At 39.4% G+C, this 12,614-nt stretch overlaps 2 protein-coding genes across 3 annotated transcripts in view; one reads left to right on the top strand and one right to left on the bottom strand.

Annotated features, from left to right (window-relative positions):
- PGM5 (phosphoglucomutase 5) overlaps nt 1-7,836 on the top strand; it is a 72,544-nt gene extending 64,708 nt beyond the window's left edge. Inside the window, exon 11 of one of the 2 annotated variants that reach the window (XM_041486124.1) lies at nt 7,661-7,836. In XM_041486124.1, coding sequence (XP_041342058.1) covers nt 7,661-7,708 — 48 coding nt within the window. In that variant the 3' untranslated portion in view covers nt 7,709-7,836. Of the gene's footprint in view, nt 1-1,874; nt 3,394-7,660 lie in introns of those variants that run through there. The other variant, XM_041486123.1, reaches the window with a different exon arrangement.
- Nucleotides 7,837-8,414: 578 nt separating this feature from the next.
- Nucleotides 8,415-12,273, bottom strand: TMEM252 (transmembrane protein 252). Its single transcript, XM_041486126.1, has 2 exons — nt 11,933-12,273; nt 8,415-10,123 (listed from the first exon to the last, which is right to left on the bottom strand). The coding sequence occupies exons 1-2, from the start codon at nt 12,271-12,273 to the stop codon at nt 9,880-9,882; spliced, it is 585 nt and encodes a 194-aa protein (XP_041342060.1). The 3' UTR covers nt 8,415-9,879.
- Nucleotides 12,274-12,614: the final 341 nt, after the last annotated feature.

Raw genomic sequence — 12,614 nt, 5'->3', positions numbered from 1 at the left:
AAAGATCTCCTTGAGATATAGAAATCTTTCTAGAGGAATATTAGCGATAAATGATTGTTGGCTGAGATTTACCTATTGCAACTGAAATGTAAACTATTCATGGCAGAGGTAAAGGAATTTTTAAAAGGCATATGTATTCCTAGTTTCTTGTTATTCTGTTCTTGCAACTCCATATATGATGCACTTTTGCCTTTTTTACATGTTATGGATGAATAAAGTGTAAAAATCAAATTGAAGTGTGAAAAGACAGAATTGCAAAAGGACTTTCTCTGTTGAGAAGCATGATTGCAACAAGCTAAATACTTAGTAGTAATTGGAATAATTTGGCAAGCTAAATTGTTTTTGTAAATGGGTGTCGCATAAACTCATTTGATTCCGTGTTGTGTTCCAGCATTGTGTGAAGTGTTGGTTGTGGATTTTTTTTTTTAAATTCAGAGTGCATTTCTTGCCTAAAAAAAGTAGAGTCCAGTAAAGTAGGTCAGGAGAGTTGCTTTTTAATTTTTCTTGTACTTTTTAGATTAAATAAAAACAGGTTTCTTAGGGGAGTGCTGGAGAACTTCAAATGCTTTAGTCTCATCCAGACCTTATAAATTGGCACATTTTAATATTTACTTTTGCAGCCTTTGCTCACAGATGTGAATTTGTGCTCTACATATTAATCTTCTCTAAGTATGTTTGACTTTAATAGACTTGTGTTCTGCTTCAGTGATTATTCAGTAGATAGATATCTACAAATATGGAACTTTTTTAACAATAACATGTCAGACTGCTCACACTTGTGCATAACTGAGCTTAATCATAAACTCACTTGACACCAGTGGCATTCATAGTGTTATTCCATGACTCTGCTTGCGCAGTTAGTCTCTCCACTCTTTTGATTTAACTGTCTGACTGTTTGCATAAATAAAGCAAACACCTCATCCTGTCAGAAACTGTCAGGTGGCTGAAACAGGTTCAAGGTATTGATTATACAGGCTTATAAAACAAGATACCTGTAAATTTCAGCTCTCCTGAGTTACTGTTCTGTTTCGTTTGATTCTCAAACCTAATGTGTATGAAGCTGGAATTAGTTTATTGGAAAGGGACAGCTGTAGAAAATTTCCAGGGGTCAAAGAATTAGTTTGGTAACCAAATATATGAATCTCTGAAAAGAAAATTTTCACACAAAACTCAGTTCTGCCATTTTATCTTTGTGAATCATTTAACTAACTGAAGGAAGATCCAATTGCCATTTAAAAAATTGTGTTTTACCTGATTTTTATGTAGTGCTATCATAGCTGTCATCTGTACTCATCCATTCAGGCCTATAAATGGCTATTTAATAAGGCCTGTAGCCCAAAACTTTAAAGTTCATGCTGTTTTTTTGGAATTTATCCTATTAATACAGTTGCATGTGGTATTAGTCAAAACACACTTCTGTGAATTCTGTTAAGGAAATTAGTTGTTACAGTACCTTCTGACCCTAAGCTTCATATATTAAGTGTATTTAGAAAGAAAATATCATCTGTTTGACTTCCCTCATCAGAACAGAAACAAGTTTACCTCTGTTACTTCTGGGTTGTTTTGTACTGCAGATTTCAAAGAGCTCCACATTTCCTGTTTCACAGAGAGTGATCAGTACAGTGTATATTTACTCTTTCTCTTTTCTGCATAGCTTAGGTATACTCAATGTAACACTTCACAAAACATATGCTAAGCATGGTACTTCATTGTGTCAAGTATAAGAGCAATAGACGCCATAGCTGTGTCACTTTTTTATATTGTTATTTACTATTATTATTGTATAATTGTGCAGTTAAAAGAAGGATTTATAAAAGTAAGATATCTTTTGATACTTCTGCTTTATGTAATTCAATGTATTTCTTCATCTTTAGACTGTGCTGAGTCCTCTTATTGCCATTGCACTGAAAATATCTCAGATTCATGAGAGGACAGGACGAAAGGGACCCACTGTCATCACTTGAAGCCACGGAAGATTGTTAAACCAGGGCCAAAAGAGGAACAGCAAGGAAGAGACATTACCTTGTTAAAACTGTTAGCCATTTGTGCCTTGTATGATTTTAAGTTAGGTGGGAAGAAAAATTCAATATAACATTAAGCATAATCATTTGCATTGATCTCCAAATGCAGTAGTGTATTGACTTGTTTTACCTGCAGTATCATAATTTCTGATAACAGTATAACCAAAGGAAGAGGCCTTAACGTTCAAATGTTGTCAGTAATGTAGCCAGAAATGACAACTGCTTGGTTTTGAATGCTATGATAAAAGTTGGAGAAATTTCAGTAAGGGGGAGAGAGGGAGGAGCTGCAAAGCAAAGACATGCTTGGTGAGTGTTGTTTGGGATTCTTGTCACATTCTGTTAGGTTTCTGAAGAGATGTACAGAGCATGTCTGAGTCATAGGGTCATGTACTAAGCTTTGCACGGGTGTATTTCCTCCCTGGCTCCATGCCTCCTCTCAGGCCTCTCCTGTTGCTCACAGATGCACACTGACAGCAGTGTTGTATACACACTTACACTTGTGCCCAAAGATGGGGTTATTCCTTACTTTTTTACCCCTGCTTTTAAAACTTATCAATGTGACTTGTGCCTTTAGATTTTCCTTATTTTTTGACTTTTTGGTTGTTTTCCTCCAAAAGGAGGCCTTTGTTCTGTAAAGCTGATTTTGTCCTTCCAGCAATATGTCGGGTATGGAATCTGACTGCCTTCCATAATATTCCTCATGTCAGGAGATGATACTGGTGCTTACTGTGTTTGAAAGATAATCTCTGCAAGTTCAGCAATTCTTTAAGGAGTTACAGAAGTTGTTTTTTTAATATACTCCACTTACCACAAAGTGAGTGAGAGGGAATTAAACCCTAATCAATTGAATAGAAATACTAGTCTGACTCACCCTCTGGACATGGTTTCTATTAAATTCTTGTTAAGAGTGGATCATGCAATAAAAATTTGGGGAGTGCAAGAGATGTTCCCGGCATAGATCTGAGAAGGCTGTTGGGGATATGGACATCAGCATTTTTCTGCCTGTGAAATGATACATTTACAATACTGTGCTCTGAAAAAGAACATAAACACTTTATGCATGTGATTTGCTTGAAAGCTTTGCTTCCTTGGAAACGGTGTGATCACTTGTATCATTCGTCAAGGTGGCTTTGTGCAGCTTGCCTCTTTGCAGTGTATTTCAATTCATTGTGGTTGTCAAATTTTAGTACAATTTATATAATATTGCAGCAAAGGAAATTGTTTAAATTTCTTTCAACACTTCTGTCAGAAAATGGCTATAGCACTTAGTATACAATAAAGAGTAATGCTGTATATCTGTCTTAATACATAATTGTGGACAAGACACCCTGCACTTTTAAGCATCCTAATAAAGTTTTCTTTATTACAATTACATTATTACTTAATTGGCTCTAAACAAATGAGGTATGTTCTCGCTTAGTGTCCTACCTTACCATTAAATGTTCCCACAAACCAAAAGAGATTTTAAGACCTTAGCTTTTTACAAAGATTTTCCTTTTATATGACCATGACCATGACATTCTCACACAGTTTGGACAGCTACTTTATAATGTAAGAGCACTCATTTTCGCAGAAACCTTGTTTATATAATATATTATATTTATTTTAATGTATAAATATATATATTTATATATATGTCTTTATATTCAATTTCTGTAGGTGCAGGATAATAATCTCCTAACTAGTAGATTGCGCATGGTCAAGCATAGACACATTCTGGATTATGACAGGTCAAATTATTGGGTTGTGTGAAAGAACATTCTGAAAATCAGTCCACTAGAATTTCTAAAATCTCTTACACATTCTCTGACAATGAAATTATTTTTGATTACATAGTGAACTGACTCTTTATACTTGGAGTGTCCCATTTGCCAATTTTAGTAAATTGGCAAATGGAACAATGCAGTTTGAAAAGTAAAATATACTGAAGCCAGGTGTCTTTCAGGATGCAGTGAGAAGACTCAAGAGCAGATGAAGACTGAAGAAGTGTGCTTTTATCAGAAAGCTGTCGCTAGAGCTGCAGTAGATGGCAGTCTACTTTCATGAGGGCAGTCATCATAAACAAAGGGCATGTTTCAAAATCTCTGTATTAATTTTGTCCTGGGCTGGAGAAACATTAGTTGTGCTTGTGTACGGAAAGGGAGAAAAGGGCTGTTTGAGAAAATGGTTGTTTGAGTCTGGTTTTGAATAGCTGTCAAACAGCAGACTTGCAGAAGTAGCCTAACCTGAAATCACCATCCCTTTTTTTATGGTGATGGGTGATACTGATAAAATTTTACTGGTATTTTCCACCAGTTAACTGCTTTTCTCTGCAAAGATAAATAAAACTTTGTAAGGCTCAAGTGCAGCTCTGTATATCTGATGTGTGTGGGAGAGGACTGTAACCACAGTCTCATGGAGTGTGCTGCATTTCCTGAGGTCTTTTACTTATTAACGTGATAGATGAATGTGTGGAAAAAACCAAGTTATATGAACTTACAAAAAGATGCAGGGCTCTTATAACCAGACCATACATTTAGCAGAGGGAAAATTATTATTTATACTGTTCATCTTATCAGAGTGTCTAGGCACTGTGACAGAGACCCACACCCTTTTATGCTATTGTTTAATTAGCAGCTTCCTCAAGTCTGGAAGTTGCAAGATTCCTGTATTATTCAGCTGTGATTGCACTAACATTTATTTGGAGCATTCTGTTTCCTAAACCCTCATATTTTCTCTGTGTTCAGAGGCAATTTGGAAGGCGATATACTACTCACCTGAACCAGAGGATCACAGAATCCTCAAGGCTGGAGGGGCCATTTAGTTGATCAGGACTAAAATCACCTATGTCCCAGCTCACAGTAGAGTCATGTAGAGGAAGCTGCCAGGACCACGTGTAGTTGATTTTAATTATCTCCAAGGGCTGAAATGCCAAAACTTCTATGGGCAAACTGTACAAAGGATTGACTACTCCCATGGTGTGAAAAAAAAAAAGGCCAAAATCAAAAACCGAACAGGAAAATCTTCTGGAGTGTTCAGGTGGAATTTCATGTCATCCAGTTTGTACCCATTGCCTCTTGTCCTGTCACTGAGAAGAGCTTAGGTCCATACACTTCTTTTTTTCCCACTAAGTTTTCCCACTATTTTCTATAAATCAATAAAATCCTTCAAGAGCCTTCTCTTCTTCAGACTAAACACTCCCAACTCTCTCAGTGTGTCATCATACGACAAATTTTCGAGTCCCTTTATGGTCCTTTGCTAGAGGTACTCTGGCATGTCCACATCTGTTACATGCTTGGGAAACTCAGACCTGGACCAGCACTCCAGATGTATCTTAACTCTACCAGTGCTGATCAGAGGGAAAGGATCACCTTACTCCAGCTGCTGCTGCTGTTTTTCCTGGTGCAACTCAGGATGTCAATCGCTGTCTTTGCTGTGCAGGTGAGTTGCTGGTGAGTTGACAACTTTTTGTTAAGCATGTGAGCCCCAGATCCTTCTCTGTGTAGCTGTTTTCCAGCCGACTGGCCCCAGCATATATTGCTGTCTGGGTTTGTTCATCCACAAGAGCAGGACTTCCCTTTGTTGAACTTCAATATCGTAGAAGGTTGTCAAGTTGGTTAAGCACAATTTACCTTTCATAAGTCCTTCCTGATCCTAATTACTTTCTTGTCCTTGGCTTTGGCAAGGGTTTCCAGCATTGACTGTTCCATCACTTCCCCAAGAACTGAAGTGAGGCTGACCAGCCTCTAACTCTCGGATCCTCCTTCTTTCAGGGACAGGAGTGATATTTGCTGTCTTACTTCAGGGACCACTCTGGTCACCCACAATCTTTCCAAGGCAATAGAGGGTAGCTTGCAGTACCGTGACTCAGCTTCTTCAGCTCTGTGCATGCCATCCTAAATCATTCCATGGATGTGTGTATGTCCTGTTTTTTTCACGTACTTCCTAACCATTTTTTGCTCCATCCAAGGAAAGTCTTCCTTGCTCCATATTTTTCGTCTAGTGTCAAAGGCCTTAAAATTCCTGAAGAGTGCTTTTGCCTGTAAAGATAGGCAATGAAGGCAAAGAAGGCATTGAGCACCTCAGCCTTTTCTTTCAACTCATGTAGCTGTAGAAACTTTCCTCATTACCCTTCCCATTTCTCATCTGTCCTAGTTTCAGCCCATACAGAGTTGTTTTTGCATTTGCTGGGATGGAGGTATGGGAAGGTCAAGGAGGCTGGAGCCATATGGATCTGTACAGGTGATTTATTCTATACTAGTCATGTCATCACTGTAGGGCATGACTTTGGGTAGAATAAAAGGCAGAGTGGAAAGACAGACATTTTTGTTCCGTCTTTACCTGTGAAAGCAAAGTGCTGAATAGGGTGGTGCAGTTGGTGTGTTCTGGATGGAGCCATGTGGACTGGCCTGGGAGATTTGTCCGACATTGTTTTCCATTGCCTCAGATGTGGGACAAAAACCCCCACATTAGCTGTGGTAATGTCCACCCTTTTCTCCTTTGTCTCTGGAAAAGCCACATGGCCACCAGGGATGCAGTAACACCCACCATTTTTCTCCTTTGTCTCGGGAAAAGCTGCACATTGCTGGCCATGGTAACAATGGGATAGGTGGACTTCCATAAGCATTTTTGGCATGTACTCACCCTCTTTTATATATTGTTATTATTAGTATTGTTGCTGTAACTGTTTGTTTTCCTTATCTTATTACTGTTTTTCCAGTAGATTGTTGTCTCAACCCATAATCCCTCTCTTTCTGTCCCTTTCTCACTGGAGGGGATTAGGGAAAGGGAAGTGGCTGTTCAGAGCCTAATTTCCAATTGATCTTAAACCACAACATCACCTTGTTCAGCTCCAGATGGGCTTTGGCTTTCCTCATCTCATCCCTGCATGATTGTACAGTGCTCTGCATTCCTCCTTATTCAGCTGTCCCCACTTCCGCCTCTCCATACATTTCCTGTTTATATCAAGTTTAGTCAGGAGCTCTCTGGCCATCTGTGTAGGCCTTTTGTTGCCTTTGTTTGAACTCTGCATATCAGATTGAACAATTCCTGAGCATAAAGGAGGTGATCTTTGAAAATTAAACACCTGCCCTGGACTCATCTTTTCTCCAGGGCCAGAACCCATGTGACTCTTCCAAGCAACTCTGAAGATGTTAAAGTCTGCTCTGCAAACTTCAGTTCCATTCTTTGCTTTTCTCCCACCTTTCAAATTTCTGAATTCACCGTCTCATGATCCCTGCAGCAAAAACCTTCACATGCCCACACATTTCTTCTGGTGTTGTGAGTGCCAAGCTTGGCTTTCAGTCACGAGTGTCAGGAAGTTGCTTGTCAATGCACTGAATCTGTTCTGTTCTCAAGCTTTAGTTTGACCAGTTAATATCCTTCAGCCCAAAATTTATTCTAATGTAAAATTTCCAGCTACTACTTTTGGCAAAGATAAATTCATGGCTGTTAAATACAATCAAAAGCAAAGTGTTTAAAGCCTTTAAGATTGTTGGCATTTTTGAGCTCATTGCCCATGCCATTTTGCATTAAGTCCATAATCATTAGCTGAAAAGAGAAACTTAAAACTAGATTGTATCAAAATATTAGGTATTAATGTGAATGTTCTCCCTATCTCAGTAACTTTTTTGTGTCAAATATTTTATTGCATACTGCAGGTTGAAGATGCATTTATCCTCAGTTTCACATTTTTGGATCCAGTATGACCTCACAACATCTGCAAAAGGCTGGCGCTAAAGAGGGGCACTGCAGGACTCTTGTGGAATTGGAAGAAAGGAAAGAACTTTCTGCTTGTTCATAAATGTATGTAGAAATGCTCTGAATGCATTTCCTATAGCAAACCACTCCAAGAGCAAACTTGAGTGATAATCCTGCAATATTTGCTCTTAATATGACCCAGAACTGTAGTCCCAGCCATTTTCCACTCTCTCAGTCTTGCTTTAATATCTCCTAGTGTAAAAGTTAGATTTCCATAGGGAAAAGAGAAAGAAAAAAAAAAAGCTAAACATGGAGAGGGCATCAATTTTGCGGTGGGCTGTCTCCTGGTTGATCAGTCTTACCTGCTGTGATTGATGCCTGCACTAATATTTGCACAGTGCTGGCTGCCTTCAGAACCTGAGACTGGAGTAAAGAAGCAGGAGATTTTGGAGGATGCATATGGTAATGCTAGGAGGTAAGGCCATAACAAGGCCACTCAAGCAGATCCTCTCTTTAACTGTTTTGGAAATAAAGTGTTGTGTTCCTCTGGTTTTTATTGTTCTCTGTGGTGTGCTGCTTCTCAGTCACTTTGAAAAATATTTATGTCTTCTGTCTCTTTCAGGGACTCTTTTTTTCTCCCTCTGAGTACTTTTCTACATTTCTCATCCCCAACTTGTCCTGAAAGGATTTTTCTTCCTCTGTAGCTTGTCCACCCCTTTTTAATCTTCTTTCCTTTCTACTTACAACAACTGAAGAACTGTGTGTTCTTCCCATGAAGGATTAAATTCTTTGAAAGACAAAACTGACACAACTGTCAGTTCTCTGGCCTTAGCAGTGGCTACTACCATGGCTTGCATGTAAAGCTGTAATGCTTGACTTGTAGTTTTACAGTACATGAACATCTGGAAAGTGTGATAGCTTTTCAGTCTCACTGGTGTGTAATAAAACCAGGAACAGGTTGCCTAGAGAGGTGATACATGTCCCACTCCTGGAAAAATTAAAGGTCAAGTTGGACAGTGCTCTGACCAACTGATATAATTGAAGATGTACCTGCTTAGTGCAGGGGCTTGGGCTAAATGATCTTCTCTAATCCAAACCTTCCAACCCAGAAAGAAAAATTCCATCCAAAGTAAACATCAGAGTTCAAGTCTGAGCGAACCTTCATGAAATTCTTCTTGCCATCTGGAATTACAGATGACAGTGGCCTGGATGCAAATTTGCCTCAGTGATTTTGTGGGAGGAAGGATACATGTAACAGAACAAGGATGAGTCCAAGCCGGTGTTTTTTCTGATGTTTGTTGTGTAATTATGAAGCCACTTGTGTCAGAAACAGAGTACAGGGTCCCTTTTTCAGTTCTCACAGTCTTGAGTAAGCTGTAACACAAGCAATTGCTCTTAGAATTGGCTCAGAGGAATCAGAGATTATTTTTCCTCCTGCAATTGATAGTTCTCTCTGAGGAGATGTAAGCATAACCAGAGCTCTCTGGCAGCTAGGTGGTGTATTTTACTGTGCCCTTATCCTGAATCATGGGCATCTTGTATCATAGAAGCAAATACAAGGCATTTGTTTTAAATACAAAATTTATTCATTAATTCACTAGTAAAATAGCAGTTCTTTTTACCCCCCACATAAAACAAATAACTTGAAAGGCATACAATACAAAAATAATCAGTTGCAACAGATAATCTGCAAATTTCAAACAAAAGCTATGTTAATAGGTTTCCCAAGTCAGTTAATGTCTGAAAACCAAAAATGAGAGCTTTCTTCTGAAACTCCTTATGAAGCAGAAATCAAGATTGATAATACCATGATAGTTCATTTATCTTGCAGTGTAAGAAACTCCTATTGCCAGAGATGGTGACTTTTACTAGACACAGCCTGAGCATTTCTATCTCTCTGGAGATTTATTCTAATTGGAAATACTGAGCTCATTTACATATCCCCTCCAACTCCACTCTGAGTCACAAATGATCAATGTTTTCCTGGACAATTTCACTTTAAGTAGTGTTGCTATTAGCGATCAATGCTACAAGTCTTCTTCCAGTTTTCCATGCTCCGCAGATGCAGGATTTTACTGGCTGCCTGTCTCTCATGTTTTGACAGGTGTTGCTCTTCCTGAGGTACTCTGGAAATCTGTATCCTGTTGGCAACCGATTTCTTGGATGAATAAATGAGAATTTAACCCCCTTCTGTGGGGTTTGGGTCTTGGCCAGCTGTTTGCTGTTGCTCCAGAGATAATGTGTATGGTGGTGGCTGTTCCTGCTCATTTGTTTCACTGACAAACTCTGCACTGCTTTCACTGTATGGAGGCGGAGGAATATTGATAAATTCTTGCTGTTTTAGTGTGGAGGCAACTGACAGTGGGGAGACAAGTTTTTCAGGATCTATGCTGTCTTCATAAGAGGGAGGGTAGAAGTCAGGCCTAAAATAAGCAAACGAAAAAGACACACATCATGGTGAAGTGTGATTTGTCTCACAGAGCTTGGTTAGATGCTTCGTCTGTTATGTTTCCAGAATTTAGAATGAGGCTTTAACTGTAAACAGACATCTAAGTGTGTTTAAAGAATGAAACACATTAATATAAAATGTAGACATAACTGGTATCATTTGCCTTGTCTTTGTACAAAATGTTTTATTAAAACAGCATTCTAAAAAGACAAGCCTTCCCCATGAAAATTCCCAACCATGGCATACACTCATTCTTGTGAGTATTTTAATAAGTGAGAGAAAAGTTTAATTTGGAAGAAGAATAAGATCAGTGTTCAAAGTTATTTATTATTGCAATAACCATTGTTTTCCACAGTTTTAAAATAAATTTGGTATGATTCTGCTTATCTAACCAAAATTTACTGAATGTTGCTTTTATAGTGTCTTTAGAACACCCTTTGTCGGTGTTTCCAGTACGGTTTCCACAACAGTCCAGGAAAAGAAATTTGTATCCAGTGACCATGTTAAAGAGTTTTGCCAGGCCTAGAGAAGTTTAAGAAACTCTCTCTCTCAAAGCGTTAGACTTTGTTAAGAACAAAATCACAGGGTCACAGAATGTTCTGGGAAGGGACCTTAATGATCATTCAGTTCCTGCCATGTGCAGGGCCACCTTCTGCTAGACCAGGTTGTCCATCCAACCTCGTCTTGAGCGCTTCCAGGGATAGGGCAGCCACGGCTTCTCAGGGCAACCTGCTCCAGTGCCTCACCACCCTCACAGTGAAGCATTTTCCCCCAATATTTAATATAACCTTTCTCCATTTGAAACTATTCCCCCTTGTCCTGTCACTACGTGTTCTTTTTTGATGCCCTTGTCCATCTTTCCTATAAGTTCCCTTCATATACATAGGATGCTGTAGACTCACTGAAACCTTCTCAGGGCTGAATAACTCCAGCTCTCTCATCCTGTCATCACAAGAGAAGTGTTCCATTCCCCTGATCATCTTCATGGTGCTCTTCTGGACCCACTGTAGCAGGTCCATGCCCTTTCTGTGCCAAGGACACCAGATCTGGATGAAATGCTCCAGGTGGGGACTCACAAAGTCACAGCCGAGGAGCAGAATCCCCTCCCTCAAACTGTTGGTCACACTTTGGATGCAGCCCAGGACACATTTGGCTTTCTGGGCTGCAAGTGCACATTGCTGGGTCACACTGACCTACTTCATCAACAACCCCCCTGCCAGGTTCTTCTCCCCAGGACTGTTCTCAAACCATTCTCTGCCCAGCTTGTGTTTGTGCTTCGATTTACACCAACCCAGATGCAGAACCTTGTGCTTAGCCTGGTTGAATTTCCTGAGGTTTTTAAATCGTGGGCACAATTAGACAATAAAATTTAAGCAGGAGCCAAATAATGAATGAGCAGAGGCCCCCTGCATACCTCAACTTGAGCGCCTACTCCCCAGCAGCATTTTAAATTGTCTGCTGAGATGGATCTCACTATGCTCCTGTGTGAAGTTGGAATAGCTGCACCTGCTGCCTCCATGGATGGCTTTAGAAGCTTGGGAAAGTCTGAAACTTTCTCTGTTTCATGTAGTATACCTTACCTTAGGTATTGTTTGCATGAATGGCTGTTTGCACATTGCTGCTTGCTCTAGCAAATAAAATTTCAGACTACAGTTCTCTCCACAGAAAAATAATAAAATGGCTACAAAATTTGCATTTGGTAAAAACCTTGTATTGCTTCTTTCTTTTCACAATATGTTTAAAAAATAGCATCCCTCCCTCCCAATTCATCTGCAACACATACCTGTCTATGGTGCAGACATATGGTTCTCTGTGGCTGGGATTTCGAATGAAGATGCCAAGGGCCCTGTATTTCAGGACTTCATGGAAAGTGCTCCAGAAAATGCCAGTAACAAGGAGACAGAGCCCCAGAGCTAACAGGCAATAAAACACTAGCTTGTTGTACCCACATCTGCACATGGAGGAATTCATGGACATGCAAAGTACTCCCAGGCAAATAGTGGAGAAACTGAGTAAGAGCATAAAAAGACGAATTAAAGTGAAAAGACCTTTTGGCATCTTTTGCAGAAGACACAGCACTTGGTTCCTGTCTGCTGTTTGCTGGCTCTCTGCTGTACTTCTCATATTCATGTATGGGTACTTTATATGCTACAGGACCAACTGCCCTGTAGACAATTAAGAGAAGCAGGCAGTTTTAACCTACTCATTAACTCTTTGAAGACTTATAAACTCTTTTGAGATTAATTTGTAACCTTCTACTTACTTTAGGAAGGAAGTAGAAACTTCCTGAACCACCCCTTTGCTGCTGTAATCTCTGGAGTGTAAACTTGGACTGCTCCCTTCATTGCATGATTTGCAGTGGTTTATACACTTCATTGCTTATGAATGAGACCTGTATTTGTTAAATTTGACTTGACTTTAAAAGAAAAACAACCAACAACCAGCACAGATGCTCTTCATGGATC

This window comes from Pyrgilauda ruficollis, unplaced genomic scaffold (genome assembly GCF_017590135.1).
Source record: "Pyrgilauda ruficollis isolate IOZ18807 unplaced genomic scaffold, ASM1759013v1 scaffold74, whole genome shotgun sequence".
Lineage (NCBI taxonomy): Eukaryota > Metazoa > Chordata > Aves > Passeriformes > Passeridae > Pyrgilauda > Pyrgilauda ruficollis.
Note: the sequence above shows the minus strand (reverse complement) of the source record. Positions and strands in the feature narration are given on the sequence as shown.

Excerpts from the sequence above, each read along its gene's own strand:
- TMEM252 (XM_041486126.1), bottom strand. The coding sequence starts at position 12,273 with ATGAGAAGTACAGCAGAGAGCCAGCAAACAGCAGACAGGAACCAAGTG. Across the intron at positions 10,124-11,932 it reads TATGTCTGCACCATAGACAG|GCCTGACTTCTACCCTCCCT; the intron begins GTATGTGTTGCA and ends TGCTTATTTTAG.